Source organism: Alligator sinensis, unplaced genomic scaffold (assembly GCF_000455745.1).
Source record: "Alligator sinensis unplaced genomic scaffold, ASM45574v1 scaffold51_1, whole genome shotgun sequence".
Classification (NCBI taxonomy): Eukaryota; Metazoa; Chordata; order Crocodylia; family Alligatoridae; genus Alligator; species Alligator sinensis.
Window position 1 is genome coordinate 322045 of NW_005843075.1, and position 13318 is coordinate 335362.

The following is a 13318-nucleotide window of genomic DNA, read 5'->3' on the forward strand; positions in this document are numbered from 1 at the left end:
CTACAGGGCAGGCTGCAGCTGTAGAGAGGAGCTGGAGCTGGCTCTGCATGGGGCTGTTCTCGCTGGGGGCTGGGCTCAGAGCAGGCTCCGGCAGCACTGGGAGGAAGCTGCAACCACTGCAGACTTTGCCGCAGCTCCACTCCCACCCCTGCACCACCACCAAGTGCAGCCCCAGCTGAATGCCTCACCTCTACCCAAGCCCTGGGAAAAGCCACGGCTGCACCCCACACAGATCCAGGGGCACATGTCCCTCCCCCGACCCTCCCAGCGTGCAAGCAGCAGTGGGAGCCACCCCCCACCCCACGAGCTGCACCTCCATCCCGTGCCCGGCTCTGCCCTGGCTGGGCAGCACCTGCCCCATCCCTCACTGCAGGGGCATTGATCTGCCCCCTACGCCTCTTCCACCCTGCTTTCCCTTCCGACTTGCCAACTGAAGACAGCTCTCCACACTGCCGACTCTGCTCCATGCTGTGCTGCAGCTGCACACAGCACAAGCATTTATTGGCCAAATTATTGGCCCCATAGGGCCGATATCCAACATAGACAATTTTCTTCACATCGGTACTGATCTGATATGGGACCAATGTATCGGTGCTCCTCTATAAATTAGTATTGAAGTATTTTACAGAACGCATTAAAATGCTGCTAATCTGAATGCATTGATTGTAAGTAACTTGGGTTATGCTCAGGTTTTAGTTTGATTGATAAGAACAATATAGGGTACCTGGCTGTGCTCTCTAGAATCCCCTGACAAATCTCTAAAAATAAAGCAAAAAAGAAATGGTATCCACATGTTAGAGTAATATTAAATAGCTAGGCCATAAAAAACAAAGACACCACATTCCCCATTCCCCCCCTTCTTTAGTAACATTTTATCAACATGCACTTTGCAATTTGCCTTTAAAGGTCAAAAGATTCAGGCCACTGTGAACCACCCAAGCCTACATCATATCTGTTGACACAAAAGTTTTTAACGTAATCCTGAAGATGCAGAGGACTTGAGCCTAGGCATTTTGCATAACCATCTTCACAGGTACATCTGTGGCTGTCCTTTTACCCAGTGCATGTCCTCCTCCTCCAGAGCCTTATCTTTGTTGCATCCAGAATATCTGTCATCTTCACTCACCCTGCGTTTTATGGAAGAGGCTGTGGGACACCTGTGAACATATGCAGGCCATGAGAGAGAAAGCCATCATCTGTCATCTTTCCTTGTTCCTCTCAGCCCCTCCAAGCAGTGGTCAGTCACAGTCACTTCATTCCCCGGATAACAGAAACTGCTTTCCTACTATTTCCTATAGCTTGTTAGTCCATGTCATGGGGTAGGGTCTCTAGAGACGGCTGTGATGCCCCTAGGGCCCTATGACCATGCCAGCTTTGCCCTGTGGTTGCCTTCTAGTCTCCCCTGCCACATCTCGATGGTTAAGATAATAGATAGTAGATAGGGAGGCTGCCCTCAAGTTGCTACACAGTCATGGTCCTGGTGGACCCCACTAAACTGTGTGTGTTCTTAGACCCCTTGCTGGGTCCCTCTCTATGTAAGTGCCTTGCGGGACACCCCAAGCCTTATGGGCTAGATGCATGGCTCCAAAACCGCCCCTTTCCCACACCCCATGCCTCGCAGCGGGTATTCAAATGTTGTACCTCTGAGGCCTTGATCTAGCTCGGCCTCCTGTCATCACTGGGCCCTTGGCCCCTGTCTGCATGTCCTCACTGGCGCTGGACTCTCCACAGCGCTGTCTGCGCGCACTCACTGGTACTGGGCTCTCCACACTGTAATGTGACCCCAATGAGGCCTCCTCCTCCTCCCCAATAGCCTCAGTCTGGTCCACTGGATTCAAATAACAAGGTAAATACAAGCCGCTGGGCTATAACATAACTACAACAATAACATTAGAGGTCACACCCTGCCCCTTTAAGGAGGCAAGCTTCTCCCTCAACAATGTGTGCCTCCTAGCTCCAGATACTTTAGGAGCTCCTAGAGCCCATTAGTCTTACCATCAGCAGAATAGGCAACCAAGCATCTCTGAGTAGCATTTCTGCAAGAGCTCCTTCCCCCTGGCTGCTGACAGAGAACTAACCTCCTGCCAGCCCCAGCCCTGGGGCTTATATGTGCCCAGGGCCCTGTTTCCTTCCAGTCACCTGACTGGATGCAGGTGCCAGCTAATACCCTGATTAGCTTACAGGCAAGATAGCCTGCAGCTGTGGAGTCCTGCCTAGCTTTTGAGCTAAGCTACCTCTGAGCTCTTGAAGGAGCAGGTACACCTTAGTGCCCTGCGACAGTCCAAAAGCAAGATAGCAGTAATGGACACGAACATCTAATTGCTGGACCTTTCTATGGCAGTGGCGGAGAGGGAAGGGAGTCATACTAATAGGCATGTTCTCTTCATGTCCTGCTGATCAATAAGGAATATCTTTTGTGCATAACTGGGCACTGTATACAGACCCTGTTCATATTGTGCATCTTCCTTGCTTCAACAGAGAGCTATTACTTAAAGGCTCAGTAGAGCTCTATGGGTAATAACCCAAATACAACTGAATTTTAAGAGGCAATAAACAGATAACTTTTTATGTGGTAACAGCATCTTTTGAGGTAATGGTTTTCTGGTAATTTTCTTATTGAAGTGATATCTCTGAACTAGTCACGGCCACTTGTAGTCCCATTTTACACCACCAGTGAAGGATGAGAATTTAAAATAACAGGTTAGAAGTAGAGTTGCTCAAAATTTTACAGCAGCATTTTCTTCAGCAGAAACCTTTTCAACTAAAGAAAATTCTTTCTAAAAATCCATTTTTTTTCCAAAATATTAGTTTTAAGGATTTCATATTTGTAATGAAAATACAAAAATTAATAAAGACACTTCTCTACAAACAAAGATTTTCATTTTCATCATATTTTTTTATGTAAAAATCATTTCCTGGTCTGCTCAGACTGTAGCTCCTACAAGAGTGGATACAAGGTATCTAGAATTTAAGACCCAAGTCAGGGGTACCTTTCCATTTCTGAATGGACCTACAGATCTTTGATGCAATACTTTGAACTCTTATTGTTTCCATAGTACACAAAGGTATTGTCAAGAGGGTCATAGCTTAAGTCCTAAACTCCATGTCTCACTGTACAATCAGCAGGTTAATTTTACCTTTAAATGTATTCTTTATACACTACAACTTACTGTGCTGTTATCTGTTCCTTGACTGACTGGAAACAGCTTAGCATTTCCCATTTACTGGGGGAACAATTTAATATGCACATATGCTACCTCTCTAGTATTCAGCAAACACTGTTTAACACTGAAATAGATGGACCTCTGTTAGCAATTATACAGTAATAAAGGTCAGTATCAATCAACAGGAGCCACTTGGGTTCTCTGCATTCAAGCTCTGCAGAGTGAAATAAACTAACTATTGTTAATGTATAATTGCGTGGACACAAACTGGGAACCTATTCATCTTTCACAATGTCAGCTTTAACACCTGCACGTACATGAAGAAAAAAACAAAGATTAAGCAATAACCTCTTTCACTATGTCAATTGCTTAATTTACAGGCAGACGACCAGTCAAGTTTCTCTGGATATGAGAATACAGGAGGTGAGTTCCTTCTTTAGTATAAATGAACACATTCATCATAATGCTCTTAGTTACATAATAGATATAATGAATGGCATCCAGATTTTTTTAATGTGTAAAAAGCATGTATTAAACAACTGATGGAAACTCCATTTTATCATGTGAATTCTCTAACTAAATGCAAATGAAGATATGCCAGGAAGGAAGATGCCTCAACTCAGTGTACTGGCCCCAAAACTATTTGGAAAAGTTGCTACGAGATCCAATCCTGTGTAATAGCAACTTTCAGAATTTGGTAAATGGCCAAAGACTGAGGCACATGCTGACTTGGACAGTTCTAAGGGCATCCTGAACGCTAGCAAGCACCTCAGCTCCTAGTGTTATCTGAGAATTAGAAATGTATACTCTTCTACCTATTATATAGTGAAAAAGTAAAATCAGTAATTCATAGGCAGTAGCTCTGGACTGTAGCTATTTAGGACGTAAGCATTGTGTAAACTGAGTCAGGTCAGGTAGACAAGTTGGCCTTCTATGAAGTTATAAGCTATTCAGGACATAACACTGGACACCAGACTTTAAAGAGTTACCTTTTTTAAATGTCAAGTTTCAGTAGATATAGTAATTTCAAGAATAAATTGAAGGTAAATCCCTGTTTGAAAATACCACAATCCAAGGTGAGTTACTTCTAGTCTGGCTAAATTTTAGATTGACTTTTTTTGTTTGTCATAAACAAACAGCATTCAAGACAGAATCCAAGAGGATGTGGAAAATGTTACATACTGCCCTTAATTAAATTATATGTCCAAAATAAAAGAAAAAACTTAGTGGCTCACAATGCATATTGTTAACTCAACTTAATGTGCTTCCTGATTTTGTTTTATGTAAAAATTTTGTTTAGACACAATGTTCATAACATGAATATGAAAGATCGGTCTGTTTCCTTCTAAAATATTTTATACCATCTACAAAGACAGCTACTGGAACAAACTGGAACATAAGTGAGATTGTGCTTAAGAGTTCATTTCAGAACGAAGTACATCCAAGTTGAAAATAAAAGCTTCGTTTAAAGAAAATCTCCCAAAAAGTTTTTTTGGGCTGGTATAAAACTAAACCTATAGAAAGAATTAAATAAGTGGTTGCTGCCAAAAATAAAATACATTGAAATTTTATTTAGGTTTTACAGGAGATTTGAGGCAATCGACCATCATTTTTGTAATTGGTGAGTAAAAGCCTTGATATGACTGTTCCATTTGTAAAGTCTTGTTAATTAGTCATGATGTTTTGTTTGTTAATATATAAACACGTGACAGAAAACACGTGGTCAAAAACTCCTCCCCCAGTTGTCTGCCTCCCCATTATACACGAGCTAATGTAGCTGTACCACTTCTGATACTGAGTTGCTTTGTTTAGCGCTCAGACATTCTGACCAGAACTGCTCTGCTCTAAATACAATATATAAACATTTTGTTAAGCCTCACATAAACACTACAAATGTTTAAATACAAGCTCTTAACCATGCAGGTTACTTGAAAAGGACCATAGCATATTTTACCACTTCTTTTGTTAAATGTCCTCTGTAAATAGACCTTTGAGTACTACAAATGCATAACTTGTGATTAATGCCAATAGCATCACTGGAACTAATAACAGCAGGTAAAGTTAAGCACATGTTTAAATCTATACAGAATCAGGGCCTTAGTTTAAATTTTAATTTGTTGAAATCTCTGGAAGTAAGGTCATCAAGTTAGTGTTGGTTACTAATAAATGACCTAATTAGACTAACTTATGTGTTTAAAAGTTAATAAATATTTACAAATTACTGCTGAACATTTTGTACTCAGTATTTTAAAGAAAGGATCCAGAAACAGTGTTTTTGTATCAGGCAGGAATATATAGGATCAGGTTGCAGCAGTGCAAAATAGCAGCATCTCATCAATATGCTGAGGACAGACATAAATGTTATATGAAAGAGAACTGGTGTGTATGTTATTTTGTATAAGCTAGAAACGGGAATTTTGGAACAGAGCTAAGAAAAGTAAGAACATTTGTGCAGAGTTCAAAAGACAGAATATATTTGTGTGCAACAGGGTTTTTTTAAGTCCTGTTACTAAGTATCAGTAGATCTAGGTCATTTCAAACCTGTAATACATATGAAAAACTTTAAAAAGTGAAGAAGTTAGACTGTTACACAGTTATTATGATAACCAAAAGCTTCCTTAAAGGGAAAATGAATAAGTTTCTATTTCACGCCTTTTGAAACAAATGGAGTCCTGTATTTTGTGTGTTAAAGCAACACATTTTCATGTGGTCCCTCTTCAAAGCTAATCATTTTTTCAGGTACTAATGTTTGGATCAACAAAACCAAGAATAGCTAGCAATCTAATTTGTAACAAATAATAGAAGTAATTTTATTTCTTTCTGTACATGAATTGCCCACCATCAGACCTGAGTCCTTTTAGGTATGATGGTCCTGTCCAGTAATGTGACAATGAGGGGGTGAGAGGCGCACCAAGAGAGGGAAGACAAGCCTCTTGTAAAAAAATATTTTTTTAATATTAGGAATATAAAGAAATGAGATTAGTTAAAAGTTAAAATAAATATGCCCCTCTTCAGTACCTGACAAATTGAGATACTGTTTCTAATATACACACAAAAAAATCACCAATTTTCTTTGCAACTTGGAAATGAAAAAGTGGTCTAATTAGCAAAAGATTTGCATCACAATTAATGTAGGAATTACTTGGAAATGCATTCAACTTAAATTAATCAAACAACACTGCTTTATCCAGACAATTGAAAAAAAGATGTAGAACAAGAAAGACAAAAATGAGAGAGAAAACTGCAGGATAATAGAAAATGACAAGAAAAATCCATTTCACTTAGGAACACTAGTTGAAGAGACAGTTATGAAATAAATGTAACCAAATAAGGAATAAAATATTGGATTCTTTTTCTTTTGGGTGCTAGTGCTTTACCCATGTATAATTTATTCCTACTATATTTGACTGCATCTCAGTAGCATGTATAAGAAATAAGCTTAGTTTACTGTCCTGGAATAAATAAACCTGAATGGATAGCTTTTAAATTACTTACCTAGCATGATACCCTTTGCCACAGCTAAGACAACCAGCATGATTATAGAGTTTATTAGTGTGCAATAAATATCCTCACCTGGTTTGGAGCAAGACGGTAGTGACATAACCACAGCCTAGCAAAATGAGCAGGAGTATTTTCATCAAGTACATTGGACTTTGGATCAGATGCCAGATGGTCATCGTCAACTTTCTTTGAAATTCAAATTTAAGGATGAATCAGAATAACTGGTCTCCTTTCTAGAAGAATTTTAAAACTGTACATGTAGACAAACTGGGTCTAAGATTAAGTTAAAAATATATAGACTGTTTTGAAAGCACAACTGCATAACACTTCCTCATAATAGTGACTAATAATTTAGATTAAATAAAGCTTTGGAGGGCTAAAGTATGATGGTTTAGGTGGCATTACCAAATTGACCCATCCGTGACAGTCAGTTCCAGCAAAAAGTATAGTTGCATAAGAAAACCAGGATGGACAACTGTTTAACTGCATGTGCAAACAAGAGCAGACTGTTTTCTGCACTAGCTTAGAAAGCTATCTGAATGGTACTAGAAATAAATTGGTTCCACCTACATTCTCAGTTAAGACATTTTTAGCACAGTTCAGCTACATTCATTAGCCTGTTCTGCAGTGGGGACATTTGCCAGGGAGAAAAAATATGCTAAAATACACAAAACAAAGTTTCATTTAGACAAGATAATGTAAGGCTTTGCCTGCTCTGCTATTTTCTGGCAGAGATGGGGTTAACATCATCATGCCAGCTTTAGAAATTGGTGGTCACTGCTTTCTCTGACATCCCATGGAAACAATTTCTCCTCAATCAGTTCAGCTATTCAGATTATCCATCTGACTTTTTCAATGCTCACCTGAAGGATTGTTTTATGCTGTAAACTAAAATAATCTTTTAAGTGGAATTTGGGAAATAGTGTTTGAATTGTATATAGTTTCACTTATTTGCTAGAATTATGCCTGAAAGACAAAGAAGATACTATTGCTGTTTGGGCCCTGAAATGGCAAACTCCTAAGTGTAAACTTAATTTTATTTGTATAAGTAGTCTAGTTAATTCAACTAAGTAGAGCCTTGGTTCCAGTATTGCAGTCAGCTCAGCACTCACACATTACAGGCTCAAGTCTTTTGACTGTAGGTTTTTCAGAGTAGGGAACCTGTCTTCTGTCTCTCACAGTAGCATTACACACACTGTTAATAAACACACTTTACTGCTAAGTAAAAGGATTGGTATGATGTGTTCCATGTTAAGAATCAGTACTTTAGACCAGAGGTCAAAAACCTATGGTCATAGGCTGGATCTGGCCTGCAAATCAGCCTGCAAACCCCAGATATCAACATTTAAAAGTTAGTCATCATCACTTGATACTATTCCCATGGCACAGTCTGTAGGGCTAGGGACAGACATTCAAAAAGCCTGAGCCTGAATTGATTCAATCTTTGCAGGTTAGTCTAACCTGGCTAAGCTGAACCAGTTTCCAAGTGTACATACATTCCCTCTGGACTGAAAAAATGCAGGCACATGCCTGCAGTGACTCAGGCTAGAAGCCGGGAAGCACTACAGCAGCCTTCCCTCTCTTCCACAGTGCTGAGCTGGCTGGAAGGGGGCAAGGCCAGGTCCCGACAGGACGCTCTGATTAGGGAGGGGTTCCCGCCTCCTTCCCCACACACACACTTCTCCTGATCAGTGAGGGAGCTAGCAGGGAGTTGATAAACACAGTGTTTAGCACCCATCAAGAAAACAAAAGCCTCTCTCATTAGTTTAAGCTCTTCTTAAACAACTTTTTCCAAGGAAGGAACAGAGGGACATTACCAACTGACCTGTTGATTAGCTCCAAAAAGCCCTAAGCAGACACCGTCCTGTCTGCCTTACACAGACACCTCTCAGCATTAGCTAGCATACCACATGCTGGCTACAGTCCGTGCTGTGGGAGAGGGGGGGGGGGGGATCCCTTCTTAAGCAGGAAGTGCAGGAGATGGGAGATGGAGTGGCAGGGGGAAGCCAGGAAGACCCTGCTGTGCCTGCAGTTTCTGCCAGAGCTCCAGATATGGAGCAGAGGGGCAGGGCCAGGTCTGCTCTGGAGCATACAGCCCAGCCCAGGGCTGCAAAGCATCTGGGATGTTGCAGGGCTCTGGTTTACCTTAAACCAAGAAGAAGATCCCTCCCTTGTAGACTTCTGCGATATCCTGCATTGTACCTACATGATACCAGGATATCCTCCCTTCCCCATTCAACACACTGAATTTCTTGTTAAAAGACAAGAAAAAGTGAATTTGTTTACTTTATTCAGAATGGAAGGAAGCACAGATAGTTGGAGATAGAAATAAAAATTATTTCATAAGAGTTCACTTGACAGGAATACAATTTCTACAACTGCAACAGCCACCTGCTCAGCCTAGTAGCAACTGAAATACTGCTGGAAATGTCTGGAAACACTGTGAATTTTCAGACTGAGTTTCTAAATGAGGGCACAAGGAGGCAAGTGGAGTCCTAAATTCTTCAAGTAAACCAATTTTTTCCTTGTTTTGGACTCCTTCCATATGTCAGCAGGTTGAATTGAGCAGCTGGCAGCTACTCATGAAAGTCTGTTCTCCTGTTGTTAAGTGATCCATTCAGAACTAGCAAGACTCTGCCTAGGTGGATTTAGCTACTCTCTTTCCTTTGTTTCAAGCAGGGAAAGCAGCACAACAAGAATAAGGAAAACTCATGTGATTTTTACCCTTCCAGAAGTAATATTTCATCTCTCATAAAAATAGCACTTACATGGGCTTGTGCAAGGCATTCATACAGTAAGTGCTGAGTCCTCATTGTTCAGTATTGGTAACCCTAGACTTTCAAAAAAATGTTCGCCAGGCCCCTCACTGATAATATTTGGAAATATTCTTCTTCATTTGGATGCTGGTTTCCTGGGCATTTGGTTAAACTTCTTTATATTGTAGCAAAAGAGTTATGAATGAATGAAATGTCTCAGAAACTTTATGTTTAGAGTTAGAGATTTTTTTTTCCAACAAAAGATTAGGCTCTCGCACAGTTTTATATAGCTCTGGGACCTGAAGCTGTAAATAAAACCAAATGTCATATAACTTTCAATAAATTCATAAGAGTTGACAACAATGGAAATACATTTCAATTATTAATGCATTACTGCCTCTGTAAGTAGGCCTTTGATACTTCCCCAAAACATTCAAACTACTGCAATAAACTCACTTTTTATATCACTAACAGCAATATAATGCTGAAAATATTTGGAATACGCTATGGAGTGAGGCAGTTTGCTTAATTTCTGTTTTACAGCTTGCTTTATTTGATATTTAGAAAAATTAAGTGCTTGAATGTACAAAATACAAATACTGCATCTGGCAATGAAGAAGATACAGGTCCACTGGTTTCTCAAGGTAGTTAAATCCTATTTGATCATTACCAAAAAAACCCATTTACTTTGTTAGTAGTAAAACAAGTCCTGAGTTGTACAGCCCAAGAAACATTCTATGTTTTGTTTCATCATCATAATTTTCTTCTTTTACTGAGGTACACTGAGATTGACCACACAGATGGGTAATGGATAAACAGAACATAAGTTAATCGTGTCAAAGAAATAGTTCCTGTTTATAGCATGGTATTTTTATTAAGAAAATTCAGTCTCAGTTACAAGTTTCCCTGTATCAGCTTTAAAGACTGCATACATACAGTTGGAGCAATGTCCTGGTTTACCAATGGACTGAGGCTTAAGAGTGTCTGGGTTCTGTTCCATATTGTGCAATATACAAACTATGTAATCTCAGGCAGTTCACTTTCTCCCCTGTTTGCCTCAGTTTCAATATTTGTGAATTGAATCCTGCCTCAAATATAAAGAAAAATTAACTGAGGGATGTAGATGCAGTCTTGAGAACCTTAGTAACTGGCACTTAAACTTACCTTTTCAATTTTGGCATTTGGTACTAACCACTCACTCTTCAGAGGGAGCTAGTCTTTCTTTAACTGCTGAGCAAGATGAGGATCAGCCAAGGTTTATTAGCTAACAAGTGACAGTATTTCCAACAGCTTATGTTGAATCATTCCTGGCAGTTAACCCACCAACTTCCAGCCCCTGTTTGGCTTGATGGGGTTCTGCGTCATCTCCGGCTAGTTATTTAATTTTACAAGTAACAAGCACAACCAAGAGAACACAGTCATACTGGTGAAGAGCATGAAATAAATGTAACTACCTGCCATGCTATTTTGGTCATAGGACAGGTTTGTAATGATAAATCTTCCAAATCAGCTATCAAAGGAGTTGGTGCTTGTTAAGAACTTCAGAGCCAAGCCCCGCCCACTTATAACAGCCTTCCAGTAAAGAAAGTATGGGTAGGTTTTTGTGCTAGTAGGCCTGCTCGTTCCTTGATTCACTTGTGCTTCACCTCCCAGCTATGCCTTGTATACTGTTGCCCAGAGGACCCATATCAAATAAGAGTCCATGTGACAGCGAGAAGAGATACCCCCTGTAGGCTGCTATGGGTAGAGTCTGGGCAGATCACAGCAGGGTATGCTTGGTCAAACTAGTTAAGCTGACCAGTTTTACTTTTGCTGCAGACTTTGGCCAAGGATGCACTGTTCGGGGCCCTTGCCTATCCTGCAGCCAGGCTAGCGGACAATACCTGGAGGCCACCCCAGGCTTCTTAGCATGCAAAACAAACAAAGGAAATTAAACAAATAAGTTAGCACTTAGCTGTCTTCCAGTGGTTCTTCCAGGCTAAATCCCCTGGCTGCCTCTTATCTTTCAGAGGCTTTGCAGAGCCTGCAGGCTTGTGCAACAAAGCAAATGATCAAGCAAGCAAGCAAAGAAGAGCCCTGCTCTGGGCTCTCCTGGTGGCTGCTTAACCCCTGGTAACTCCAGGCTCCAGGCAGCCTGCTTCCTGGCCAGATGCAGCCCCTTGAGGCTGCTTTCAGTGTCTTCTATCCGTCCCACTCTGGGCTCATGTGGCTAATCCTCTCTCACTCCCTGGTGAGCTCTCCCCGGTCTGGGGTGGGTGTGCAGAAGTGCTTCTGGGACGTGGGGCTGTTCATACTCCCCTCAACACCCTTACTGCAGTTCTCCCAGTTTAGATATGGAACTGGGATCAAAACCCATTGTTCTCAACCCCCAGGCCAATGCTGCACCAATCAAACCACTGCTTCTTATTAAAAAAAGTGAGTAAATGGAAAATTCAGGGTCTTCCATAGCTAATATTTCCATTTGTGAGATTGAGTCTGATTGTAAAAAAATATTTGACTTTTGGAGTGGTTGGAGAAGAATGACATTCCTAGTGCCCACAAAAGAGTATTTTTCTTTTATGCAACCACCCCATTGGGTTCCTGCCCGTGACAGTTTTATATTTGAATATAGTGATAAAGCAAATATATTTACTGTAATTGAATTAGATTGAATAGAATGTAAAATAATCAGCTGTAGCTCAAACGTGCCTTGTCAGTTCAGTTTCTTTACTATTTGCACAACAAACTAGAGTATTTCATGCTTACTGAGTAAGAGACTAATTATAAAGTCCAGAGCTCAGTTACTGTTCTGCGTGAGAGAGAACTGCAGAATTGGATCCTCAGTTGTCAAAGTTTCCACATCCCTGGGTTTTGGTTTTTAATTGCCAGTTTTCTGTTGGTGTGTCTCATACCCATCAACTGTTGATGTGTACAGATGGACATTTTTTTAAAATCCAGAGTCCACCCACAAATTCCACACACTAATTGTAAATCATAACGCATTCATACGTTACATGTGTGAATTTACTAGGGTTAACTTTTTATGTTCCTCTCATATTTAAAATCAAAAAGATACCTGAAAGCTGTTGAGTCAGTTATCATGAATCATCCTGTCATTGGTTTAAACTCTTCCTTCATCCAAAAACATGTAGGTGGAGCAAACGATGACAGCATATTAGAAATTAACAAAGAGTGTTAGGTCTTCACAACAAAAGTGAGAACACATATTGCTTGCTCCTTCAAATATGACATAACAAATAGGCCATTGTGGAGTCCGTTAATTGATTTTTCAGGTCTTCTGGTTTGCTCTGTTTGAAAAGCAACAGAAAAAAGCTGCAGTTGGAGATCCAGAGATTTCTATCTGAAGATTTCTTGGTGTTTGATTTTTATTTTTGAATATGAAAGTGTTGCTTCTTATAAAGTTTAATGTCTTTATTTGATACATGTCAAGCATTAGGAAGAATTCATGTTCTCCTTCTATAGAATGTAGCAGGCAAGTCAACCCTTTGGATCATGGTGTATGTGTAAGAGGTCTAGTCAGGTGCCTGATAAATCTGCTTGTTTGGAGTCCTGCAGCCGTCACACTAAGACCTTCGATGAGTATGGCTAAGCAAGACTATGAAGGAGTGGAGGCTGCCCAAGACCTAGCATCCTCCCTTCAGACCACTGAAACAGAATCCAAAGGCCAGACTGGGTCCATATGTTCAATGCCTCAGTGGTTGTAGCTACTGCCAGAGAGCAACAGATAAGAACTGCTGCTGACTACTTAATGCCTCAGTGAGGGTGTGTTTCTGTCAGGGCAATGTCCCTTAGCATTTCTCTAACCCAGGAGAAAGGTGCCCTATACTCACCTAACTCTGGAGGTTGCAACACTGTGGTGTTTTATGGGATGAGTAGCCCCACCACATTACCGCCAGG

At 40.6% G+C, this 13318-nt stretch overlaps 1 protein-coding gene across 1 annotated transcript in view; it reads left to right on the top strand.

Annotated features, from left to right (window-relative positions):
* Nucleotides 1-13318, top strand: part of AK5 (adenylate kinase 5) — a 168545-nt gene that overhangs the window by 126241 nt on the left and 28986 nt on the right. The window contains exons 10-11 of the mRNA XM_025193601.1: nucleotides 3545-3587; nucleotides 4741-4785. Coding sequence (XP_025049386.1) covers nucleotides 3545-3587; nucleotides 4741-4785 — 88 coding nt within the window. The remainder of the gene's footprint in view (nucleotides 1-3544; nucleotides 3588-4740; nucleotides 4786-13318) is intronic.